Below are 26,972 nucleotides of genomic sequence, written 5' to 3'. Positions count from 1 at the left end.
GGCATTCAACATACATTGTTTTTGTTTCTTTTTAACGTATGTTTTAATTATCAGGATGTTATTAAAAAGTTATTGAGATTTTGTATTTATATATTATTTGAAGAGTAAACGTGATATATCGTCATCAAATATCGTCATTTAGTAGTAGGTTACATAAGATTGACTGAACTCAAAAAAACTGTATTTTCAGTGTCCAAATTAATTATTTCTATGATCTATAACATGTTTTGATGAGCTTATTCGTTTTATTTCATTAAAAATCGCCTTTGGGTAACCAGATGTGCTGCAGCAAGCAGGGTAGTCCTGAAAGTTGTTTCATGATGTAAAAGTTGAGTAGAAAAATAATAATTCATAAATTAGGCAATTCAAGCACTAAAAAATTATCAAAATTCATAGCAGCCCATCATCGTGGATGATGATTATCATTGATCACGTATTGTAATTATCATCTAGACAATTGGAATAAGTGATGCACAATTTATATAACTATGACGTAAGTTCAATGTTATTTTAGTCAGAAATTTGATTTAAAAAAATACTAATGGAGCATCTAAGAGTTAAATTCTTCTCCAAGAAATGCCTGAAAATTGTTTGGTTTCATGCAGTAATATTCTATATTTCAAAAATTCTTTAAAAAGTAAAACAAAACCTCAATTCCGTTAAGGAATTTCCAAATTGGGTAATTTTTCTGTGATCCACATCATTACGATAATGTATTTTGGGTCACCGGATGTGCTGCAATAAGCAGGAAATCCCGGAGAAAGAATAAGGATATAATAGACATTGAAAATTTCCCATTATAATAAACAACTTTTTTTTATACATATTATTATACATATATTCTCAAAATTGCAGTATTTGCACTCATGCACATTATCGTTTGAAAAAAAAAATTTATTTATATAAAAAATGAGTATATAAATTTTTGAAAAAATTTTGACAAAGTTTTGGCTCTATATTTGGGTCATTAGTTAGAGCCTCACTTGAGCTTCACTTATTTTTATATGGTTCCAATATTTTAAATACATTATAATACATAGAATATTCGATAGTTACAAGAGAAGAGATTAAAAATACTTCAGAGGTCTCTTAAGCTCTAACTGTTATAATTAACGCTATATATTTCATGCGACAAGAATGGAACATAAAAATTATTAATTAAGAAAAGTGATTTTATGGTATAATTATAGTTGTAAGCAATTGATCAAATTTCTAGTTTTGATTAATATAATAAAGGGCTTGAATACAAAACCAGCATAAGTCACCTAAAATTTCACTAAAGAGCAATTTAGTGCTCTCGAGATTCAACTGTGATCATAATTCTTATTGTATGTGGTACTATCATTCCTACTAGTAAAAGACGGATGTTAACAATTAGTTCCGGTATTTAGGAAATGATGTCTCATTATATTATGTATTTTGCATTACATAATATTACGCTCATACTACTCTACGAAATAGTTCTACATGCATTAACTTTGACTACTTCTTCTTCCGCTTCAGACAATGGATATTAAGACTATTTTGACTTTGTTTACTCTGAACAATTTGGCCAATGTTAGTCCGAACCATTGTTATAGGTTATGTATCCATGAGTGTCGTTTTCTTTCCGAACCCCTCCTGCTGTCGATACTTTAAGTACTATTAACTTGAACTATTAACTGTAGCAGGAGGTACCTATTTAATATGCCTCATGGTAATATATCCGAAGTATGGAAGCTTCTAATTTCTTCAAGGTGGCGTCGGTTGGAAGTCTTAATTTTAGTTCCCTAGAGATGCTTGTTAACCACTTTTTCATATTGTTAAACGCGTTTCATGCTTTTTCAATTTGTGTTCGTATTTCTGTTGACTGAGCCCATTTTTGACTGTGGTACCAAGGTATGTCTACTTAATATATGTTTTGGTTGTTTAAAGTCAATTGCATTGGAGGTTGCTGTGTTCTGCTGATGAGCATGCATTTAGTTTTGGTTGTATTAAGTTCTAGGACATATTCTTATCTTGTTGTATGTATGATTTGCATGAGTCTTTGAAACTTGTTGCTGTTATTTGGGATATAACTGTATCATTAGTATATTTAATGTTATTAATTATTTCTGAAATTTAAAACTCTAAATGGTTCTCTGAAGATTTGTTCAGAGTATATATTGAACAGAAATTGCTAGAGTACGCATCCCTTTTTGGTTTCAATAGAGACAGGTTATTACGCTCAGAACCTGACCATCAATATGCATCTTCCTGATCATTTCTATGAGTTTATTATGTCGGTACTACCTATAGTTACCATATAGTTGCCTTTGACTAAGTTCGTTTTATTATCAAAAAATCAGTGAAAATTTTATGAAATAGAAGAATCCTGAAAATCTTTTCAACGTAGAAAAAATATTAATTTTCGCATATTTTTTAAGGAATTTAAAAATGTATTTTTTAAACATTTCAAAACATTTTCGATTTTATAATTGGCAGAAATAATAGGTTTTTATGGGGTTTTCGATGGGGATTTTTAGAGATTTTTGAAAAAAAAAAAATTTTAATAAACTTATTTGACAATTTGTTAGATGCATAGAAATTATAAAAGATTTCTCTTTTATCGGTTTTACGCCAATTTAGATATTTGTAAGAAATATGGTGAAAGTTTTGAATGCCTTTAGAGATCGGGAAAATCAAAATAAAATAAAACACGTAATCCTCATAAGAAAGAATGTACTAATAATATCTGCATAGCGCTTTTGACTGTTATTAGGACTATGACTTTGTCAAACTGTCAGACTGACGAAGTCTATTGCATCTATAGAGATGTTCTATATTTTTCTCACTAGTAGGAGACTGACATTGGTTTTAAGTATTTTTAGGAAAATAAACTATACACCACTGCTTTTTCTTAAATAATTTAACAAACAAATAGTGTCTATCAGTTGAAAAATATTTTTCAAGAAGAAATTGATTTGAAGACGTTCTAATTAAGGTCTTATTACTTATTAGAGTTATTTTACTCATATAATTTTCAGAATATTGAGAATGATGACTCTCACAATACACCTCTGTACATCTTTTAAATATTTAAACTTTTTTTTTGATTTTGTGGTGGTGAATAACAACTAATAAGAATTTTTAAATTTTTATAAAAAATATTTAGAATTGATACTTAAATGCAATTTTTCTGAATTGGCATTTAAAGAATTGGACCTAAAAGAATTTTTACGTATTTAATTGATATGAATAACACGAAAGTTTCTAGGTCCTTTAAATTTCACAAAAAATATCAAGTGCACCTCTGGATCTGGATCGAAGGTCAAGAAATCCAAATAAATTAATTACAACTAAGTATTTAAATCGTCTTTCATTTCAACCATTTGACTGGCTCTCAACTGCTCTAAAGTGTTATTGAAAGTTAATTACATATGAATATACAAGGTCTTATTCAAGGCATTTGGAAGCTCTAAAGTTGATGGAATAAGCTGAAAAGCTTTGCAAATCAATACTAGTAATTCAAGGGCATATTCCAGGCATTAGAGTGGTCTAGAAACCCTCCGAATGTACCTTAAACATGCCGGGACTAGAATTTGTTGTTCCAGTAGAGTAGTAAGTGTTATGCGAGATATTTGACTGGCTTTAAATTGCTATTAAGTGTTACTGAAAGTTGGTTACAAATGAATGAGAGTCTTATTCCAGGCATTTGGAAGCTCTAAAGTAGGTCGAATAAGCTACAGATATTTAAAAACCAACGAAAGTCATCCAGAGCATTTGATTGATCTAGAAACTTTCAGAATGTAGCTAAAAACCTGCTGGAACTACATTATCTTATCCAGTATCGTTTTTATTTGATAATAGATTTAATTTAAAAACAACTTAGAATTCATAAGAAATTCAATTTAAGAGAGTAAACGAGATAAGCAAAATTGTAGAAAAAAGAGAGAGAGAGAGAGAGAGAAAATTTAAGTTTTATATAGAGAGGCATCAGCATTTGGGGCCATTTAGCGCTACATTTTATATATTAATGTATAATATGTATTAATGTAAAATATTTTATACATTTTATCATTTATCCTTTTATATACCTTTAAAATGTTCATATTTCATCATATATATTTACTTCTTTTAAAAATGTTATTATGATTTTTATATTTTCTTTATGTCTTTCAAGTTTACGTTTTAGGCCATTGAAAAATTGAGTTTTATTTTCAATGTATGTAATCTATTGGAATGTGCAAAGCTATGTTTTTTTTTAATTTAAATTTAAATTTAAGTAAGGTGAAGGTTGTATTTGGATTATCCCAAGAAGTTTACTGTCGGTTTAGTCTAAATCTAGTTTGAATTGAGTTCATTTCTGTATTTTATTATTTATTTGCAGGAATAAATCTTTGTAGTAAAACGTATTTGATAGTCTAGAGCAAATACTAGGTGTATTTTTTGCCATGTTATCAGCTGTTTCATTACTGATCAATACTGAGCTATTTGACTGATAATCCAGATGAAACTTATATTTTTACCATCTCTATTGCATTTGATTATGTAATGAGCTGAGAGTGTCTGAGGCTATGAAGAATTTACTGGAAGATGATGAAATTAATTGCTTCTTCAATAGCATGTAGCTCTGCTGTAAGTATACTGCTACTTAAATTTATTTGATAACTTTGTGAAAAATGTCTTGAGAAAAAGGCTTGTATGTGATTATCTTTGATCCCTCTGTGAAAATTATGATATCATTGGAGTAATTATTCTCAATAATGGTATGAAATGTATTTCTTATAATTTTATCAAGTGTGGATTCTTTAGTTAGATTTGAGTCTATATCTACATTAATGTGTTTCCAGGGTGGAAAGTTATAGTTAGTATATTAGCCTACTTCAGAAAGTTTTATACATTTTAAGTGACTTCGACAGTATTATATTAGGTTAAATAATGTGGTTGCTTCATGTGTATGGAACTTCTGGTATTTGTGTTGAAAATGCTGTTTATTTGATTATGGCACTATAATTTAGTTGAATATTTGAGACATAGTTGTGTGCTTTTAGCAGTTTAAGCTAGTAATTGGACTAGTCGGGAAAGTTTCAGTATACCCACTCTAAGGCATAGAGTTTGTATTGGATTTATTATATTTATATATTATTTCCTAGCAGATATCTAAAATATACTTTTAGAATTTATTTTTGGTCTAATAATGGTGGTGTATGTTTTTAGGATGGTCTTGTAATCACTTCCCTATTTTGAGTTTGCTAACATCTTTTATTTGTGATTTTTAAGTGTTTAAAATAGTCTTTTCAGGTCATTTAATTATCTAAAATTAATCCTAAGAGTTTATTTGATATTACAGTAGGAATTTCAGAATTTTGTTTTCAATGAAAGTTTGTTTTATGACAGTTTCCTGTTTTTACAGAAATACATTATATTAATTTTATTTGAGAATATGAATCAATTTTTTTATGTGCATAAGATGTAATATAATTTTATGCTTTTTCGCAACTTTCGTTAACATAAACATATTTCGTTATCTGAAGAAGAGTGATACAGAGTGTAACATAAGTGATGACTTTAATTTTAAGAGAGAATTCCTTGTATTTTTTTAAGTACCTAAAAAAGTTTATATAAACGGATGGCCGGAGACGCTTTTTTTTCGGGATATGAGGCGTTAAACTTTTTTTAAATCGATTTTTGATTTTTTATTAATTTATACAAAAACGCGTTTACCGAACTTAGAACTTTTTACAGTTTGTTAATTATTTTTATAAGATACCTCTTGGACTTTTCACATTTAGCCCAAAAATTTGCTCTATTTTGCCCAACTAAAAATGCCACTTTTTGTCGCCTGATTTTTTTGCGTATTTTATTATTCGTTTTCATATTATTTCATTCATATTTCAGTACTCACAATGGTTTTTGGCCTCCATAAAAAAATGCCTCAAAATTCCCTGAAAAATTGACCAGTATGTTTAATATTTAAAAACTTCCAATAAAATAATTAATAAGATGCTACTTTTGTTGTTTAAATTTTAAATAATAATTGCAATGACGCCGAAAATGGTTAACTGATTAAAAAATAATGTATTTGTTTTGTATGTACCCCACCATTTTTTCTGCCTTTAATATTTGTATCAAACTAAGCAATTAGAAATTTAAAAAATGTTTTTCAGATATTAATAAAAAGTCGATCAAAAAAAAATTTTACATCCTGTATCTCGAAAATGAAGCGTTTTCGGACATACAATTATATGAACTTTTTCACTTAAAAAATTACAAGGAATTACCTCTTAAAATTAAAGTCATCACTTATGTTACACACTGTACATTGCTGTGTCATTAGCGAATATTCTGTAACTTATATATGAAGGAATAGATCATCTTACACTGTTCATAGCTATTATAAATAAGGTTGGGCTGAGTATACAGATCCTTGAGGAATACCATTTTCTAGTAAAAATTTTGAAGAGAGGGTTTGAGAATATTTTATTCTTACTCAGAAGGTTCTGTTTGTCAATAAATTTTTATGAAGTTTGGTAAATAATCTCCTAATAATATTGTATTTCCCTGTGGTATCAAATGCACGAATTAAGTCAAGGAAAGCATGCAGCAACTAGATGAAAAAAAAGAGTTGTTTCAAATTAAAAACAAGTTTGGTGAATTTTAATTTTGTTTTTACTTTACGTGACTTGACTGCCTTTATAAAGTAAACTCCCAAGAAATTCGTGATTAGTGAATCTTTAGTAGAAATAAACTCTGACCGGCATGACGTCACACGATATACCCATACGTCACGCAAATTCGCGAAATCAAATGCGACCCGGCAACGTTGCCCACCAATATACAACATCCAAAATCTACTTACGCAATACTTTATTTGTCCTTGCGTGTGTGCATGTATATAATCAACAAGCAGAAGCAACAAAATCGCGAGAAAAACACACAAAATCCCACACGGAGCAAAGTCGGGTCAGCGCGGGGGCCACATGAGGGTTTTATTATTACCACGCGCCTCGTTCACCCTCGTAATTCTTCAAACTCCGGAGGGTTGGATTCGTGATTAATTAACTCGGGCGACCGAATAACAACGAACGGGGTGTTAGACACCCTCGGACTGACTAAGTCGGATCGCGGTAGGCCGTGCCCTTGCGCGCATTCGCGTCTCCCATACCACCACCACTCGCGGTCGCGGTAGCCTTGACTATTGTGGATGTACTATGGACCAAGTGAGTTCTGCCGACGAAAATACATCGTTGGGGCGGCGAGTGTCATCTGGTCGACCGTAAATCGGGTTAAAAGCGCGCGCGAGGGCTTAAACAGTCGGCCAAATCGAGTGGACGCGGTGACTTGAGGCACGGTGGTGACGTAACGACGGGCTGGGCGGCCATTTTGAAATGGGGATACACGTGCAACGGGTGTTGACCCCCCCAATCCCATACTCGGGTGGGAAAATCGAGAGGAGAGACCATGATCGTGATGATGGTGATGATACTGAGTCGACTTGACTTTTCGGCCCCGATTTCATGATCCCTGAAGATGCGGGTCGTAATAGGGGCTAGAACGTCCTGAAGTCAATTTTAAGGAGGTTTTTGGAGTCAATGTAATGGATACTCTTGTATTCAGGATATTAGTTCCTAATCATCATGAGGAAGTTAACTTTTTTCACCATTTTACCCATCACCCTATTTTGACTAAAGTTCAATGTAAAACAAACAAAAAAGCATAATTTTTCAAATTTTTCTAAAGGAATAAGTAACAAACAATTAATGAACATGTTTTTTAAAGTACAACTTTAATAGGTTAGAGAAACTAATTTTAAGAGACAAATTCCATATAAACATACAAGGTATGGGGACTCAAACTGGAATAAATTTGATAGCGCTTAATAGAGTCTTAATAATATTGTATTTCCATGTGGTACCTATCTAATGCACGAGTCAAGTAAAAAAAGATTTTTTTCCAAAGTTTTCCTCTAAATCTAGAGTAAATTCCATTATTTGGTCAAGCTTGGAATTTTAATTTTGTTTTTCACTTCACGTGACTTGACTAAGTGATGGCAATTTCGTTAGACACAGGCAGAAATTTTTTTTTTCTATTTTTTTGACACAAAGTTCATAACTCAAAAAATTGACCAGATATCAGTTTCAAAGTTTGTACACATATTCCATGGACAATTTCATTGTACACCTATTTTAGAGTTTTTTTTAATTCGTACGAGAATTTGAGAAAAAAAATATTTTTTAAAAATATAGATTTTTTTCCTATTTATTTGACACAAAGTTCATAACTCAAAAAATTGACCAGATATCAGTTTCAAAGTTTGTACACATATTCCATGGACAATTATGTTGGACACCTATTTTAGAGTTTTTCCAAATTCGTACGAGAATTTGAGAAGGAAAAAGTATGTTTCGAAAATATTGATTTTTTTCTATTTATTCGACACAAGTTGAAAATTTCAAAAAAGCAGATACGTCTACTAAGCCTTTTTACGGCCTTTACAAATGTATTTACATTTTTCTTCAACCCCTCCGAAAGGGTGAAACCTAACAACTAATAAGATAATGCAACTTGTGAAGAGGTTTTTTTGAAAAGGAAATTGACGATGTATTTTTCTTTTTGAAACAAATTAACCCTTGACTTTAAATTTAAAAAAAAACAGTTTCGAGGTATGATAATTGAAAACAACATATCCCGACGTTAAATGCGTATTTTTTTTTATCTTATCGGGTCAGATTAGGACTTACCTTATATATTTTTTTAAGTGGAATGATACCTCTTGTGCCATCTTGTACGAATTTTTATTTAAAATGGAAGTTGATGGCACATTTTAATTATCATTAATTCATTAAAAAATCAAATTTCTGTTTAATTTTTTTAATTAAATTGAAACATTTCTGATGCTGTTGCTGTTTTAAAAGACGATGAAAAATAATATGTAATTTTCTTGTGGAAAAAAAAAACAATTTATTAGTTAAGTACTAGAACGAATTCTGAATCATCAAATGCGTCACTTTTTAGAGAGTAATTTAATTTTGACTTCTAAGCAATTATGTTTTAGGGCAGGTTACAGTTGTGGTTGTATTTGATGACATTATTGCTAAATGCGATAAGGGTAATGTTTGCCTGTGATTTTGTCGATCATCAGTTTTGCGTTATATATTAGGGTTCAGTGAGCAGTAAATCGTTTAAAATCAGTTCTAAGTGACAGATTTTAGAAAGTTAAACCTGATGGTCGAATGGCAGAGGCACTTGAAGTGACATGCGGCGTTGCACAAGGCATTATTCTTGGGCCCTTGTTTATTCACAATACAGGATGTCCCAACTCTATGTGATAATTTTCGCCACTGTATATGATATGAAAAAAAAGTGTTTGCTTGGAAATACTAATTTTGTTGTATAAAGTAAGTTTTTTTAAATGGAACGCCTTGTATATTTTACCAAATTTATACTCTTCATTTAATTCTACATCAAAAGTGTATAATACAGTATACTTCAAATATTAAATGTTTTTTTTGAGATAAGTTACATTTTTATATAAAATTAAATGGAGAGTAAAAATTTTGTAAAATATACAGGGCATTCCATTAAAACAAACTTACTTGATAATGAAAACGTTGTTTTTGAGACACTCTGTACTGTCAGCAAAATTAGTATTTTCCAACAAACACTTTTTATCTTAATTTTTTTCATATCATATACGGGGGCGAAAAAATCGTGTGTAAATAGAGTTGAGACACCCAGTATACTCGTGCCGATTTTACTTAGTACTACGACATTGGAAGTACCATCTATATACGCGGATGATAAATAAGTCTACTTTTAATTTTTAGTTAAAAATAAAATTAACGAAGATCTGAATGCAATGTCTCTAATATCAGTAAAACATATGCTTAAGATTAACCCTCTGAAATCTAATATGCTTCTTATAAGCAAGTTAGCGAGTGTCAATGGCATTAAGAATTAGATTTAAATTTAAATAAATAATTATACAGATCGCTCATGAATGTAAAAGTTTGGGATGAATCGTAGAATCTACCCTTCGATTTAAAAGCCATGAACCTGGAATCCTTAGAAGGACTTACATGTTGGTAAAGTCTATTTATATTCATAGGCAATATCTGGATATAAATATTAAAAAACTCCTATGTGACTTGCTAGTTTTATCTCAATGTATTTATTGTGATTGGTGCTTGGACTATGAGGATAAGAGAAGCATAGAAAAGCTATACAAAATCCATATATTCGGCTTATTTTTGGAATTTGCAGACGAGATTATGCGTCACATAAATTGAGTAAACTAAAATGGCTAAATATGTTTAACCGCAGATCGATGCATTCATTGTGTTTTTATTATAAAATTTTGAAAAACTTTACCAAAAAATTTCCTTTTGTTACTGATGATGGTTCATAATTTTACTCTTCGAAGAAAAACGTTTCAAATTCCCAATCATCGAACTAAATTCTTTAAACGATCATTTTCTTATAATATTGCTAGACAAATAAATTTTTATTTTCGACTTGATGGTCAGTAAATAGCCTTCTGAGCCTTGTGTCCTGCATAAATTTGACTCAATCATTATCATTAGAATTTCGATCCTAATAAACTTTTTGTTAAGCACGGAATTTTGGCGTAAGTAAATACTCACGAATATATACTGAGTACTTACTTTACCAAAGAACACTTTTCTAATAATACCCACTCATTCATGATTGCGATTTATCTCATAAAAACCTATTTATCTATGCATTTTTTACTGAAAAAAAATTAATTATTGTATTCACTTAAAGGTGATCATGTACGGTCGCATGTACATAATTTTGAAGCTGTCGGGTAATTTAATAGCAATTAATCACGTTTTCAAGACGAGCAACCAGAGCGCTAGCGAATGTATTGCAGTTAGAGTCCCCACCCTGTATATTCAGGGGGTAAACCACGTAAGATGAATCTATACCTTTTCCCAGAATGTACAGGGTATTTAAAAAAAGTATACTTTTATATCTACAAGATGTTTTGTTTGTAGGGAATTGATACTAAATTTGTTATTTTTAATGGGATACCCTATATATTTCATCAGTTTAATTTTCATAAATAATCAGTCCTTTTCTGACGACTTTTAACGAGTTGATAAACAACTACTGAAGAAAAAAGGCCTCAAATTTTCCTGAAATGGTGGATGGTAAAACTAAAGCATAGTTAGCGTTCTTTGAACTTTAGGCTTAGTACTGAAGATCATTAAATTTAAGGCTACTAAAATTAATAAGATGTCCAAAGGATTATATAAATGTCACAAATTTTGCTGGTCATAGGACCTTTAAATAAAATTGTCTATTTGTTGATGCAAAGGGATATATAAAATAAAAGGTCCAATGGATTATAATTTTTATTCATCTATAATATATCCAATTAACTACAAGACAAAAAATGAAAATTCTTTTTCGCTTCGGATCTTCAAAACAAAGTGTCCTATCATAAAATGATAAAATATCTTTAGAATAGTCCACAGAATAATCCCTTAAATTTTGCCGCATATTTAGTAAACACCCTGTAGATAGGGCGTCAAGGTTTTTGAATTTTCAAGGTAGTCTGGCAATATTTTAACATTATTTAACCAGTTTGAAATTCTGAGATACATATTATTACCTTTATAATAGCAGTCGTGATAGTTTTTTAATGTCTTTTTGATTTTCGAGTGAACGATATGGCGATATGCATTATTTGTATGAGATTTGTTTGAATTCTTTAACAAGGGCCAAATCTATTAGATCAACATCAATACAATCTGGTGGCTTATGCAATTCATATAATGTACCACTAAATTCCGGTTCTGAAGGTCTAAGTGATTTATATGATGCTGCACGGAGAATAGTAATTGAATCTGGAGGAATCGTTGCTAGAAAAAACTCATAATTCAGGATCCAGCTCTCATTCCAGTAGCAGTTACAGCCTAAATCTTTCATCAATTATATTAGGGCAATATGCTGAAACAAGCAATTAAAAGTATTGAGTATAATATCAGTCCTCAGACTCACTTCACCATCACAAAGTATAAAGGGAGATTACTCAGCAGATTATACTGCATGATATTCAGTAGTGCTACCAAATCAGGAAAGTCTTTATTTTTTTCTAAAACATCTACACACTGTAGCTCGAAAATAAATCTCATATGAGAATGTGGACTTTTCAGCTTAAAATCAACATCTATTCAAGTGCTGCTATAAAAGACGTGGATACTCCTTATAATGCTGAGTTGAATTATGATTTTAATTAGATTAAATACGATCTAGTGTTATATTGTCAGCAAAATAAAGTACACTGAATACTGATGTCCTTTCTATCAGAAAATTACTTAATGATGCTTTTCTATATCTTTCTGATGGGTGCTTTGACTTTTTTCATCATTTGATGTCTTATACTTTAAATGTACCTAAAACGGGGCTACTTTGGCACACGGGGTAACTTTGGCAGAGCGTGCGCGCCTTTGTTTATATTAGGCTTGTTTGTCTAGTTTTAATATTCAGTGTCCGAGAGTTGTTCCGACAGGTCGGTATTTTCCTTGGTTTCCTTGGTCGGTTGCCTGGATCGAGGCCCAATAAAAACTACACGGAACAAAATTTAGCGAATGCATTGCAAGCTGTTAGGGAAGGGAGGATGTCACAAATACGAGCTTCCAAAACATGGAAAAAACCTAGAGGCACTCTTCAGAATAAGCTGTTTGCGAAACATGAGGGTCGTGTAGAGTCCATAAAATGAGAGAATATGCCGGTGACGTCAGACTTCGCGCATCTAAGCTGGCTATCGTTAAGCGTAGAAGCGTAGAATTCTAGCAGATGTGAAAGAGAGAGATGCATGTATTCACGGTCAAGTAAACCTAATCAGGGAAATATGGGGCCTCCCCTTTATTGATTTTTTGGTTTAAATTTAAGTTTGTGCGCATTTTACGTCACCGGCATATTCTCTCATTTTATGGACTCTAGGTCACCCCACCATCCTTACCCAACAGGAGGAGAGGCTAATTTCAGAGACCATCAACCAGGTAGCAGATTGGGGTTTTCCCGTTACTGTTAGTGATGCCAGAGAAATCGTGCAAAAATATCTTACAAAACAAGGCAGAAATATTCCTGGATGGCCCAACAATAGACCAGGACCCGACTTTATTGAAAAATTTATTTCCAGAAATAATATTAGCATTCGATTGGCATCTAATATTAAGCATGCACGTGCTTCGGTTGGGCGCGCCGATATAATGGAGTTTTTCGATAACATTAAACCTGTTCTGGAGTCCATTTCTAGGAAACAAGTATTTAACTATGATGAGACTAATTTCACAGACGATCCCGGGGCCAAAAAAGTTTTTGTTCGTAGGGGTACTAAAAGGGTTGAAAGGGTTCAAGAACATTCGCGTTCAGCAATAAGTGTAATGGTCTGCGGAAGCGCAAATGGAATCCTACTACCACCAATGGTAGTCTATAAAGCCAACAACATTTACGAAAATTGGACTGTTGGTGGCCCTCTAGGGGTAGTTTATGATAACAGCAGCAGTGAATGGTTCGATATGAATCTCTTTGAGGTATGGTTTTTTAAACTGTTGCTGCCCCACGTCAAAGAAAATTGTAATGGTGAATCAGTAGTTCTTTTAGGTGATAACCTAGCCTCACATTTTTCTCCAACCGTGGTAAAGGCTGCTAAAGAAAATAATATTTATATGGCTCCTTTACCCCCCAATTCAACTCACTTTATGCAGCCTTTGGACGTGGCGCTCTTTGCTCCCATGAAAAAGAAATGGAGGGCTATTTTAGACGATTGGAAAAAGACCAGTCGCGTAAAAGGCACTCTGCCTAAAGAACACTTTCCGAATCTTCTGGATCGCTTGTGGAGATCTCTACAGGAAAGAGTAGAAGACAATTTAAAATCCGGATTTCGTGCCACCGGAATTTGTTCATATGATCCGCAGCAGCGTTTATCCAAATTGCCAAAAACTCCAATTGATGCATCTACGAGTAATATTTTGAATGATAGTTTATTAGAGTTTCTTCAGGAGACACGTGGACAATCAAGCACTAACCCTAAACGAAAGCGGGGACGACAAATTATTCCCGGCAAAGAAGTCGATTGTGAAGAAACTAAAGAGGAGCAAGACAAGGAAAGACTAATTGAAAATGAAAATAATGACAAAAAGAAGATTGCGGGAAAAGGGAAAGGCAAGGAAAAGCAACATTTTTTTAAAATCGACATTAAAAGATGTCAATCTACCATCATCCTCAAGTACCCAATGAAGACGAATGCGCAATTTGTGCTGCTTATTGGTCTGGTTATACTGGACCAGACTGGATTCTATGCAATGGTTGTTTTAAATGGATCTGTGGTATTTGTAACGAGGGATCCAAAGAAAAATATTATACCTGTGAGGCATGTGAAGGTGATTAGTATTTATGTTATTTTGATTTAGTTCCTTTCTTTTACTGGGCCAAATATTAGAAAAATATGTTTTGTTAGTTTTTAAGTGTTTTGTTTATTTTGTTTAAGAATATAGAAATTTCATTAAAAATATTGAATGTTTTATTTAAAAACTAAAAAAAAAGCATAATTTGGTGCCAAAGTAACCCCAGGATGGGCCTACATTATGCTTATTCACATTTCCGTTTGGGTGCCAATGTAACCCCAAACACGGGGCTACTTTGGCACCCATCTTTTTTTTTCGAAAACGGTTTAATGTAAAAACCCTATTTTAAGGCAGGTTATAAGTAATTATATCAGGAAGTTCATAAAAAATATTTCAAAAAATTTGGGGTATTAAAATTTATTTTAAAGTTTTATTGACTTTTCTGACTGTATTGTTCCCAATTTATCAATATTTGCTTTGTTCGGTGATCAATAAAGGTCGATTTGCTGTGAAACGTTTGAATATATCGACTTTTACAGGGAATTATTCATTTTTTAGGATTCATCTGGACCGTCAGGATATATAGGAATTTTAAAGATCAATATTTTTTGTCAAAAAATTATAAAGTGAATATTTCTTCTAACAATGACTCACCTCTATATTAAATCTTAAATACATAAATATTTATCTTTAAAAAAACAAATATACCTTTAACACCCTGTATCTCTTAAGGCAATAACATATCGGCATTTTAATTAGGGGTCTATTATCATCAATTTATCATACAGGGTCAATGATCTTTTACAATTTTCTGACGTAATTTCCGGATGTACAACAAAAATAAATATAATTCTTAAATACATATTTAAAAAAATTAAAATAGAAAATTTTGGTTTGTAGAAATATATGCAAACAAAATCTTATCCTAAATTCCGCCCTATACTATTCTTAATTTATCCATCAACTTTAATTTACTTGTCAATGTATACTTAACCAAGTCTTTTATTAATTAACCTCGTACTACTTACTATAAACCTGATAAAATTGGTGAGAAATTGATAAATATGAATGATTAAAATTAATCATTTTTATCTTTTATCTGTATAACAGTATCTTCAAAATGTATTCATATTATATCCTTAATAAATATAGTAGAGAGGGCGCTAAACTACTTCAATCCTTTTAATATGTACTCAAGAAATAAGAGAATAAATACGATAATTACTAATAAAAATAATAGCAGATAAAATGTTCTCTGTTTTATTACGAAAAGATACAAATTGTTAAATAGAATAAAAAAATTGTGATTGCTAACTAATATAAACTAAAACCCTTAAATACCTCTTATGTCACCTGAGACAAATCTGCTATTATCACTGTTCACTAAAGAAGTATACACTCACTTTAAAACTACCTTGTTTTATTTTTTATTTATTTTTTTCGTTTTATTGATAGATTTTATTTATGAGTCCTTTTGGTGATGGTAAACTTTAATATATTTTTGTTTGTTTATATTTTTAGCAGATGTTTAGAATGCTTTTGTTTGGAGGAATATATATGGTTAATAAATATAATTTAAATTACTAATTTATTCACTTGTTATTACAGACCCAGTTTATTTATGTCATAACCAGATTATTTATAAACAAATATTATCTAATAGCATGATGACTCGGAAGTATTGTATTTTTAAGTAACCGAATTTATAAATGAATCTCATGATGTTTTTATTAAAATTGATGAGATTTTTAACTAGATTTTATTAATGCGAAATAGCCTAATTTTTATATACAAGGTACTATATTTAATTTTTTGATTCCTTGAATATCTAATTAGAAAAACCGTTTTATCCTCAACTACCTAACTAAAGGTTAAGTCGTAGATATAGTTAATTTAATATTAAAAATACATTTGATTGTTGAGCATACTTTAATTATTTTTGTTTAATTTATTTTGTCATAATTACGCTTTAATGTTTTATATTTAATTTAGTTAGGCGCCAGTTTGTCTCGGTACCGGAATTGCATTTAGCATACATCATTTTTTTGTACACTTATACCTCAAGTAAAATAAAAGTTATTAACTAATTACGAGGTGTTTTATTTAATAATCCTTTAATAACAAACTATTTTTTTTTAAATTTTTTTTTTAAATATTGCCCTTGTATTTAAAGTATCAAAAATTATTAATGGTGATTAAAATATTATTCAAATTATAATAATAAATTATTAAAATTTGTAGCAATTCTTTTTGAGAAAGACATTTTGACAATACAATAAATTACTTATCACTAATTAATTATATTTTAAATTAATAAAATGTAGTATTTATTAATCAAAGACAATAATAAAATATGAGTTAAAATCTTAAAAAATACAAAAAATTAAAAACTCTTGACACTTCCTGTTCATATCATGAGTTTAGAACTAATCGCAAAGGTTTTTGGAAAACTTCATAATTATTTATTAAAGACATAATAGTTCATGTGAGACATATTATTGTTAGTAGTGAAAAAATTGAATTAAACTGTAGTATAGATCTTCTTTTTCCTCATCTTTTACCCCAACTAATGTTTAATATTAAGCAATGTCAACAAAAATTTGCAAGATCGTGAAAAATTGCAAATGGTTTGACAATCACTAAAATAAATAATCCTTCTGATTTGTCTCATTTTAATTTTATAAGTCTTCATCATTTTTTTCAAAAATACTTGAAAAATTTATAGCAGAGCAACTCATTTCGTATAGTTAGAGAACTCTGTAATACAGATTGCGAAATCTGGCTTTAGATTACTACACAACACTACAAACGTCTTCTTCTTCTCATGGCGTAATAACCGTTCCAAGGTCTTAGCTGTATCTACGAGTCGTCTTCACCTATCTCTGTCCAACACAACCTCCTTGCAGTCCCGTGATTCTTACATCTTCTCTAATATTGTCCCTTTATCTAAGCCTTCCTAAAGGTTTCATTCCCACTGGGTTTTCCTCCCATATCCTTTTGATAAAATGTTCATTTGTCGATCTCTATACGTGTCCGGCCCATTTGACCCTTTGTGCTTTTATCTTGAGCGTCTCATTTGTTGTCACTCGATATTAATCTGTTCTGCCATCTACTGTAGGTCCAAAGATTTTCCGCAACATTTTTCGTTCTGCTTCGTCATTGTCCATGTTTCTAAATCGTACATAATAATAATTGGCTTGATTACTGTCGAATATATCCGTATTTTAAAGTTCCTAAATATCGGTCGGGATCTTAAAAGGCGAAAAAACATTTATTGCCTTTTTGTATTTTTGCTTTTATTTGGGTTATTGATATCGTTGTCGGAGGTTATAACTGATTTTGAGTACTGAAATTGGTTTACGAATTTCAAATTCTACGTGCCTAAAGTTATGTTTTGTCTTATTCTGTCGTGTCTGATATGCATATATGAGGCCTTATCCTCGTTCATCTTGATCTCCTTTATTTCTCGAACGTTTATTTTGTTTTAATCGTACTGTTTCCTACCGTGTGTTGGTGTGCATATGCCAAAATCATTTTCGGCCCTTATTTGGAACTATTTCAAGACTAATATTCGTTTCTTTGATAGCCATGTCTAGCACTATGTTAAAGAGCAATGGTGATAGGCTATCGTCTTGTTTTAGGCATAATTTCAGTGTTGTTCCTTGGCTTTAGAGTTTTCTACCTATATCTTGAATAACTATGATCTTGCCTGGTATGATCCTATATGCCTTCCAATGCTTGCGAGATACTTTCTCTCGTGATGCTGTGCCGATCGTGTGATCATATGCCTGGCGGAAATCTACAAGCAGTTGGTAAACCTCTCTGTTCAATTTCCAGCTTTTCTCTAGGAGCTGTCTTATGGTAAATATTTGATATACTGTTCTGTTGTCTCTTGTCCGGAACCAGCTCTAGCTAAAATGATAATATTATGACCTTTTGTGACAAGGGTAATCAGACATGCTTGCTGATTTTTGATTACAATAAAGCATTCGATACTGTCAATTATGAATTAATGTATTAGTAGCATAATACAGGGTCCGGCAGTCAAACCTGACGGTTTTTGAAATAGGATAAATAAAAAAGTTGTTGAGATATTTTAATTATTATTTTTTTATTTGAAAGAGGAGAATTGGAAATTTAACATTCATAATAAAAAAGCACAAAAATAACTTATGTAGCAAAAATTATGTCACTTAAATGATGACCACCATTATCTTTCCATTTCATTTCAACGAACAAAATTTTCGATATTGGGCTTCAAGAAACCCACAGGAACTTCATCAGCAGCCTCTTCACTGTGAAAGAGTAACTGTATGAGCTGCAGTGTGTAGTGCAACAGTGTTAAAGCCCTATTTTTTTTTTAAGGAGAATGGCCTAACAGTGGCAGTGAACTCAGCGCGTTATGTTGCCATGATCCGTGACTTTCTCATTCCAGAGTTACGTCGCCATCGTATCCCTCTCAGGAGGGTCTGGTTTCAGCAGGACGAAGCAACTGCCCATACCGCTCGGGAGTCCATGGCTCAACTCAGAGCATTTTTCCCCGGTAAGCTGATCTCGCTCAGGGGTGACATCGAATGGCCGGCACGTTCTCCCGACTTACCCCCCTTGTGAATTTTATCTATGGGGGTACCTCAAGGGAAGAGTTTATGTTGACAGACCAAATAATTTGAACCAACTGAAGGAGAACATTCGGCGAGAAATTCGTGAGATCCCGCGCCAAACATTGAAGAGAGTCATGACTAACTTCTTCAGGAGGCTCGTACAGTGTAGATAAAATGGTGGTCATCATTTAAGTGACATAATTTTTGCTACCTAAGTTATTTTTGTGCTTTTTTATTATGAATGTTAGATTTCCAATTCTCCTCTTTAAAATAAAAAAATAATAATTAAAATATCTCAACAACTTTTTTATTTATTCCATTTCAAAAACCGTCAGGTTTGACTGCCGGACCCTGTATTAGCGAGAGCGCTCTTAACTTCCTTATGGCATTACTATTATGAGATGTTCAGATTGAACGGGTGTTATTTTTCATAGGGACTTAATAAATGAAAGGGAATTTCATCAAGGGAATCAAAGGGAAATTGAACTTTACCTAAATACTTTTACTTATTTACAAGGTTATTAATAATTACAAACCTGAATACCTACATATATGAGAAACTTGTGTGTAGGGGTCTGATAATTATGAGAGAAGCACTCATTACTATGCCAGGTTTGTTAAGCCGAAACACAAAACTTTTTTTTTGAACGGTGATTTAGTTATAATGCAACCAAGTACCATAATATTGATACTCGAAATGTATGGATTTTGGACCAAAATTAATAAATTACTGAGTAAAGTGAGGGGCATGAGTGAAAAACCATTTTACAACTGTATGGAAAAGTATTTTTTGACACAAGCTTTCTATAGTTTTGAAAAATACCTTAATGCTAATGATTTTACAGTGTAAATTATGGTAGGCACTGCTATGTTGACTATTTTGTTTTTATTGTATATTGAGTATGTATACGTTTTGTATTTCTAATTTACATTTATATTTTATTATATTTCTAAGTTATGTCTTTATTATTCTTTCTTAATGATGTTACGCTAAAAGAATGATAGCCACAAAAACTGTGACAAGAATAGAACATTTACGTCACCAAAATTCACGGTTTAGTTAACTTCTATTTATTTTATAGCCTTTGCATTAACACACCCTTTTAATATTGATAAGTTTTCGTGTTATACTATTTAGCGGAATTGGGTAGGATATCTGATAAGCCCTCGTGTAATAAAACTACACAAGGTTGGGTTAGATACCTGATAAATATATGTTGGTGACTGAAAAAAATTATTGAAAATTTCTAACTGGAGTTCAACTGGATGTAATATTTTGCATAGTCGTTTATATATTGGAATCAAATATGTTAAAAATTTATCTTCATTCTATTACAAATATTATCTTATGTTATGTTTGTTGAGAATTAAAATAAATAAATAAAAAGGTTCGGATTTAATTTAGGTTAGATATGTGATCAGTCCCTAATAAGTCAATAACTAAAGTAAAAATTCAAATGCACTCGAATTTACTTCAATATCTGAAACTGTCATGTAATAAAATGAAAGTGGATTGGGTTGGATGTCTGATAAGCGAGGATTCTGATATAGACTTGTAAGCAAGATACAAAACGTTGCAATGCTAAAACTCTCCAAAATGTTTGGTAAGATATAATATACAGGATGGGGAATCTCTCTCGCTTTGCAATTGTTATTTTTTAGAAAATAACAATAATAATATTGACATTCCTCCTTTTGCTGTGCGACTGTGGTCTTATTTCTCCTCACCTTATGATTAAAATTAGTTCACATTATTAAATGGTTTTATGCAGGTAATTCGGCAGCGCAATGTAGGAATTTGCTGCCAATTACATTTAAATAGCCCGAGTCTTTACGATAACCCTATTTTAAACGTGGTGCAAGAACCTTCTATCAAAAGAATCTAGGAGCAAGAATGACTGGAATAAATGGCTTGTAGTGCCTAAAAGTGGATTTAACACAATCAAGAAGAAGTGTTGTAGAGGAACTGGGTATGGAGAAATTAAGAAAATTGTTGAATGTACCAATTCAATTTCACCTGAAGGTCTTTTGTACGAAATAACTTTTATGAATTGTTAACTTATTGTTTAGCCAAAGAAGGAGGTCTGTTTGAATCGTTTATTTAGAAAGTTAATTTTCTTATACTTTCTTCCAAGATTTTTAATTTTATCAGAACTTATATTTTATTTTTACTAGAATAACGCGTTAATTTTCAGTATTCAATACACAGCATAATAAACATTCAGAGATTGTATTCTGTATAAGTTGTACAATGATGTATGAAAAGCCTGCATTACAAAAATATTTTAGAATTGCCTGAACTGTCGCAAAATTGTATTGCAACTAATACAGTTATCCCTATTAAAGTCCTAGGATAATACAGTTATCCTAGAGATGGGTCGTATTCGTATAATTCGTACCAATGATATGAATCTTCCTAATGGCTTGTCGGCTTATACGAATCTTAAAAACTTGTCGTACTTGTATCGCATGGAACAATCTTTCCAACTGTGTTTTGGTTGAATCTAGGATTATACAAAGTCTTGACGTGTATATAGATTTAATAAAGCATTATCAAAAATAAAAAATATACATAGCTAAAGCATTAGGAAAGAAAGAATTAAAAATTAAATGTTTGTACACACTGATAAATAAACACTTATAAATGTTTCTAAAAAAAAGTCTATTGCATATTTGTGTAATAAATATAAAAAATACCAAACAAAAACTCTTAACCCCTAGGGACCTAGTGCCCATAGATACAATATTTTGTCGCCATTTATGACTAAGATCTAATACAAACTAGAGCACCCGAAATGCATGCGTGCGCGTTGCTATATTTCGATTTTAAGCACCTCTCTCTGCGTAATTGTCTACTCTCCAACCTGTATGTAATTTTTGACAAGGATATTTGGCAGTGTTGCCATTACTGACAAAACTCCATAAGGTTAACTTCGGCAGTTATTAACAAAGACACTGATAAATTCTGATTTTCACTTGGAATTTCTTGTATGTAAATTTCCTATTTTTTAATATTCGTATAAAAATATTGAAATAATTACTCTATTTTAACACGCACTAATTCCTTAGATAATTTTTTTGCATTAAAAATGGTAAGAATCCTTCATTGGATATGTAAAATTTGAAAATGTAAAGTACGTCTGCAACCCAATCCGACCTAACGCAACTCTTGATCTATTTACAAGAATTGCCAAAAAAAATTAAATATAGAAAAGTACTTATATAAAAAAAATCAATGGCGAAGTTAGACTTTTATTAAAATAGACCCTCTGACCTAAAGCCTTCAGGTATTAAAATAATACCTAAGAAATGAAACCTAAAAAAATATCTTTACTATTTGGCAACGCTGTAGTTAAAAGTTGGAGTCTCCTGAATAGGTTATGTCAATAATTTGACAGTTAATTATAAACGTCAGCGTTCCTAAATTAAACGTGAGAGATTCTGGAAACAACTTCAAACAAGTGTAATTTTTTATATCATCATAAAAGTAATTAGTTTGTGACAATACCATAGTATATTTTTAATAATTTTATGTGTCTTATAGTAAATATTAGAAAATCGTCGTTCATATACATACTATATAACTTTTTTTTTTGGTAAAAATGATTAATTCAAAGATTTGGTGTTTTAATATAATAGATTTAATGTAAGCTTCCTAAACATACCAAAAAAAATCTAGAAAATATTGGGTCGTAAATTACCCAATCACCAAATATTCCAAAAAAAAAAGGAAGTTTCCATATAAAAACATTAAGTAATACTAAATATTGATACCGTATTCCTAAAGTTTGACCTCATATTAAAATAAATCCATCAAAAATAATATTCTTTGGATAAAATGCACAAAAGTGAAACTTTCTCACATACCTCTATCGGCTAACTTGGTTCTGTCACAAGACAAATTCAACGCCATTTTCACAACTATAACTCACCAACACCTTCGCTTTTAAACCCCGGTACCGTTAAACTAAATTCTGTAAAAATTAATGCTACTAAATGGTCCCTGGGCGAAACGCCTGAAATTCTTTCGATTGATAACAATAATACTGGCATAAACAAATTCGTGGTGTTTTATTGTTATTATAAAAATAGTTTGGCTTAAATAGATACAGCACCGAGCAAGGATAACTGAAACACACATATTTAAAAAAAAATATAGGGACAAAATATTCGTTTTAGAAACTGTATCTAATTCCAAAACAAACAGAAAAAAATTTACCCCCTAACTGAATATACATCTCGCACTCCCATCCACCTGTACCCAAACAATTTTTTTTTACGTAAAAAAAAACGTTTCTTCAAGGGTGGTAGCGTGCCGAGACATCTTCAGGGTATTGACCCTCCCGTACAGTACCACATGGGAGAGGGCTTAAAAACCAGTTGAAATTGTTTCGGATTTCTTTTGCTCTTTTCTCGAGTCAAGAATAGAGCCCTTTATGAAGGATGTTTAAGGGGGTCGTAACATAATGGAATTAACATTTGTTTGGGAGTAAAGTTACTGTAGGCGTCTAGGAATATATATATGAAGAATGCAAAAATAATAAGATATACAGGGTTTAGAAACAAAAAAATCATATTTAACCCCCACTTTTATTTTATTTGGAAGAACTCAGGTGCATTTATTAATTTTTGTAATTAATTTAGCAGGAAAGTGTAAGTTTTGTTGAAATATTTACTAAAAAGTGATTTTTTTAACTCTTGAAACTGGATGAATGATCCTAAATGCATAGAAGTAAAAATTTACTGCGACTGTCTGAAAAGGAATCCAAAAAGGACTTCAGCTTCCTTAGAATAGTTAAAAATGGCTCAAAATGCCTGGAATGTGTAAGCAAACATCATTAACTGCCTGAAAAAAAATAAGAAAAGATCAAGTTTAAACTTCTTTGAGATATTTGAAAGTATTTTATTCATTTTCTCAGATAATCTCAAGTTAATTCAAGTAATAAATCACCCAAAATGTCTGGATAAAACAAGAAAAGGCATTGCCAATTTTTAATTTTCTACTATATAACCACCTATTTCTTGAAATAAAGCTTTTGGATCCATTATAATGGAACAATGGTTTTTATAATGGGAAAAAAAGCTGATCAAATGGTATAACTGATATGAATATTGTCTTAACCAACATATTCAGGTGGAAAAATAATCAAGTTATTAAATATTGCCCATGTGAACATCAGTACATATAGGAAGAGTATTTTTCATGAAAAAGAAATAGTACTTGGGATTTTGAATGCAAATTTAAATTATCTTCGAAATACTTGAAACTTGAAGTAATGACGTTAAAATGAATTAAAAATAATCAGTAATTAATTGTATTTTCATAGAATTAATGATCACTATTAATTGATATAAAATACACAAACAAGTAACTTAAAAGTACTAACTCTCTTGGCTTAATTTTCACGGTGTTTATAAACTGAACTGTATCAAGTGTCCTGCCACTTATATTGGAAAAACGGTCACTTTCAAAAAAAAAATTAAAGAACTATATTATTTATAAAAAAAAATTTATTATAATGCAGCTTCTTGAAAATGTACGTTCCTTGGATAAAAAAAAATCTACTATATATTATATATATTTTATACTCTATATTTTGTATATTCTTAATAATTAGTAACTACTGTTTTGTATTTGATGGTGTTAGATAAAAACTTGATATTTTTTTTCTATTCATAGTAAGATGAGATATTTTAACATTTACTTTTATATTGCAAACACTTATTAGAAAAGGAGATGATGATATAGAAAGTAGGTGGAAAAATCAAATTCTCATTTATATATCCTTCTCTCAGTCTAAAAATTAGAAGAGCATGAGAATAAAATGATGTTTTTCGGGTATAATTAGAAACGTTACGGGAGAAAAATATTATTTCCCGGGGATCTAAACACTATGTAGAAAATTAAACGATGATATAGAAAATAGGTGGAAAAATCAATTTCTCAGTTATATATCCCTATCTCAGTCTAAAAATTAGAAGAGAATGGGGATAAAATTATATTTTTCGGGTATAATTAGACAGATTACGAAAGAAAGACACTATTTTCAGGCGATTCAAATAATATTTAGGAAATGAAGCGATGATATAGAAAATAGGTGGAAAACTCGATTTCTCAATAATAAAAAAAAACATGCTTTATTGTTATTAACAAAGAAAAATTGTTCTAAACAAAGCTACCTTAAATTACTACCACTAAACTTAACCACTACACCCCATAAAACTCGAGTTCCAAAACAAACATCAGAAAACAATACATAAGAACAGCAAAAAAAAAATACATACAAAGTAAATTAAATTCCATAATTATCCCCTCAAGTATAACACAGCAAAGAATTCAAACCATACAAACAAATCAAATAAAATTCAAATACTGTAAACTTACACTTAGGGAAAATTAGAATGTGTCGACGTAGTACTCATCCAGTGAATAGTAACATTTTTTGGTCAAAAGTATTTTTAATTTACGTTTAAAAGTGTCAATACATGTTGCCACCCTGATTCCACCTGGTAAACGATTGAAAATGTTAATTCCCTCGTAGAAAATAGATTTTTTAGTTAATGTGGAGGAGGGGATTGGAAGATTTAGATCGTTCACTTGACGCGTTAAGTATCTTGGATTTAGGGTTATAAATTAATTTGCGAATTGCAAAAAGTAAGCAGGCCATTTCCTGAATGTAGAGGGAGAAGACAGTGTGTATGCCCAGCCTAACCAGGCGACAGGAATCTCTTGGTTTAGCCCCACAGATGTAACGTACAGCACGCTTCTGTAAAACAAGCAGCATTTGTAGAAGGTAGGCAGCTGCATTACCCCAGAAGCAAATGGCATACCTAAGGTGGGATTCAATTCATGAAAAATATACAGATCTTCCAAACTCCATGCCAAGCTCCAGGGTAGCCGCTCTGACTGCAAAACAACCTGCAGACACCTTTTTGCAAGTACCGAGGATATGCTTTTCAAATCTGAGTTCTCTGTCAGTGAATATACCCAAAAATTTTGTATTATCAAACTGCTGAACTACTGAGTTAGAAAAAGGCACGTGGTCTAGAGCACACTTAAAACACAATAATTTGGTTTTTTGAGGATTTAGTGACAGCAAGTTTGATTCAAACCAGAGATTTACTGCCTGAGGATCAGTTGCTAATGTAGTTCGCAGAGTATCTGTGTCTGAGCTGTGCCAAAGCAGTGTGGTATCATCGGCAAATAGAGTTAATTTCCCCTGTACATTAAGATTGGTAAGATCATTTATGTATAGGAGAAAAAGTATAGGCCCCAAAACTGAACCCTGAGGAACTCCCAAGGTGATAGGATGGTAATCAGAGTACTTAGATCCTACAAGCACTTGTTGTTGCCGATCTTGCAGATAGGAAGCAAACCAAGAAGATGAAACTTCTCGAAAACCATAATGATGAAGCTTCCGCAGCAGAATCCTGTGGCACACAATCGAAAGCCTTCGACAAATCACAAAAAACTGCCGCCGAAACTCCACCAGCATTTATCTGGGAGTAAAGCTGAAATTAAACATGGCGTCATTGGTACTGGTATTTTCACGGAACCCAAATTGAAATCTGGTGAGGATGTTTTTGGACTTTAAAAAGGACATTATTCGATTTTTAACCAGTTTTTCGATTACCTTTGATAGCGTAGACAAGAGAGAGAGAAGACGAAAGTTAGAAGGATTATCAAGAGCTCCACCCTTGTGAATTGGGATAACTTTAGCTGATTTTAGGCTAGATAGAATATAGAATATATAGAATTAGCTGATTTTAGAAGATGGAAATATCCCCTTGCTCCAAGAAAGGTTAATTGCGTCAACTAGTGCCTTTAGCGCCGTTTCTGGAAGGTCGAGAAAAATCTTAGCTGAAAGGTTGTCTTCTCCAGTTGAATTTTTATTTTTTTTAGTCTACAGAATATCCTTAAATTCGTTTAGGTTTGTAGGTATAAAGAAAAAGGAATTTGGAACATGAATGGCTGGCATAAAGGAAGGAGGATCCACAGAAGGGTTCAAATTTTGCTGAATATTGCTCTATA

At 31.5% G+C, this 26,972-nt stretch overlaps 1 protein-coding gene across 5 annotated transcripts in view; it reads right to left on the bottom strand.

Annotated features, from left to right (window-relative positions):
• LOC126740811 (protein tramtrack, alpha isoform-like) overlaps positions 1-22,952 on the bottom strand; it is a 76,631-nt gene extending 53,679 nt beyond the window's left edge. The window contains exon 1 of one of the 5 annotated variants that reach the window (XM_050447001.1): positions 22,808-22,952. In XM_050447001.1, the coding sequence (XP_050302958.1) occupies positions 22,808-22,853 (46 nt within the window). In that variant the 5' untranslated portion in view covers positions 22,854-22,952. Of the gene's footprint in view, positions 1-6,820; positions 7,076-22,807 lie in introns of those variants that run through there. The other 4 variants (XM_050446999.1, XM_050446996.1, XM_050446995.1 and 1 more) reach the window with 4 other exon arrangements.
• Positions 22,953-26,972: the final 4,020 nt, after the last annotated feature.

This window comes from Anthonomus grandis, chromosome 9 (genome assembly GCF_022605725.1).
Source record: "Anthonomus grandis grandis chromosome 9, icAntGran1.3, whole genome shotgun sequence".
In the NCBI taxonomy this organism is placed as follows: domain Eukaryota; kingdom Metazoa; phylum Arthropoda; class Insecta; order Coleoptera; family Curculionidae; genus Anthonomus; species Anthonomus grandis.
Note: the sequence above shows the minus strand (reverse complement) of the source record. Positions and strands in the feature narration are given on the sequence as shown.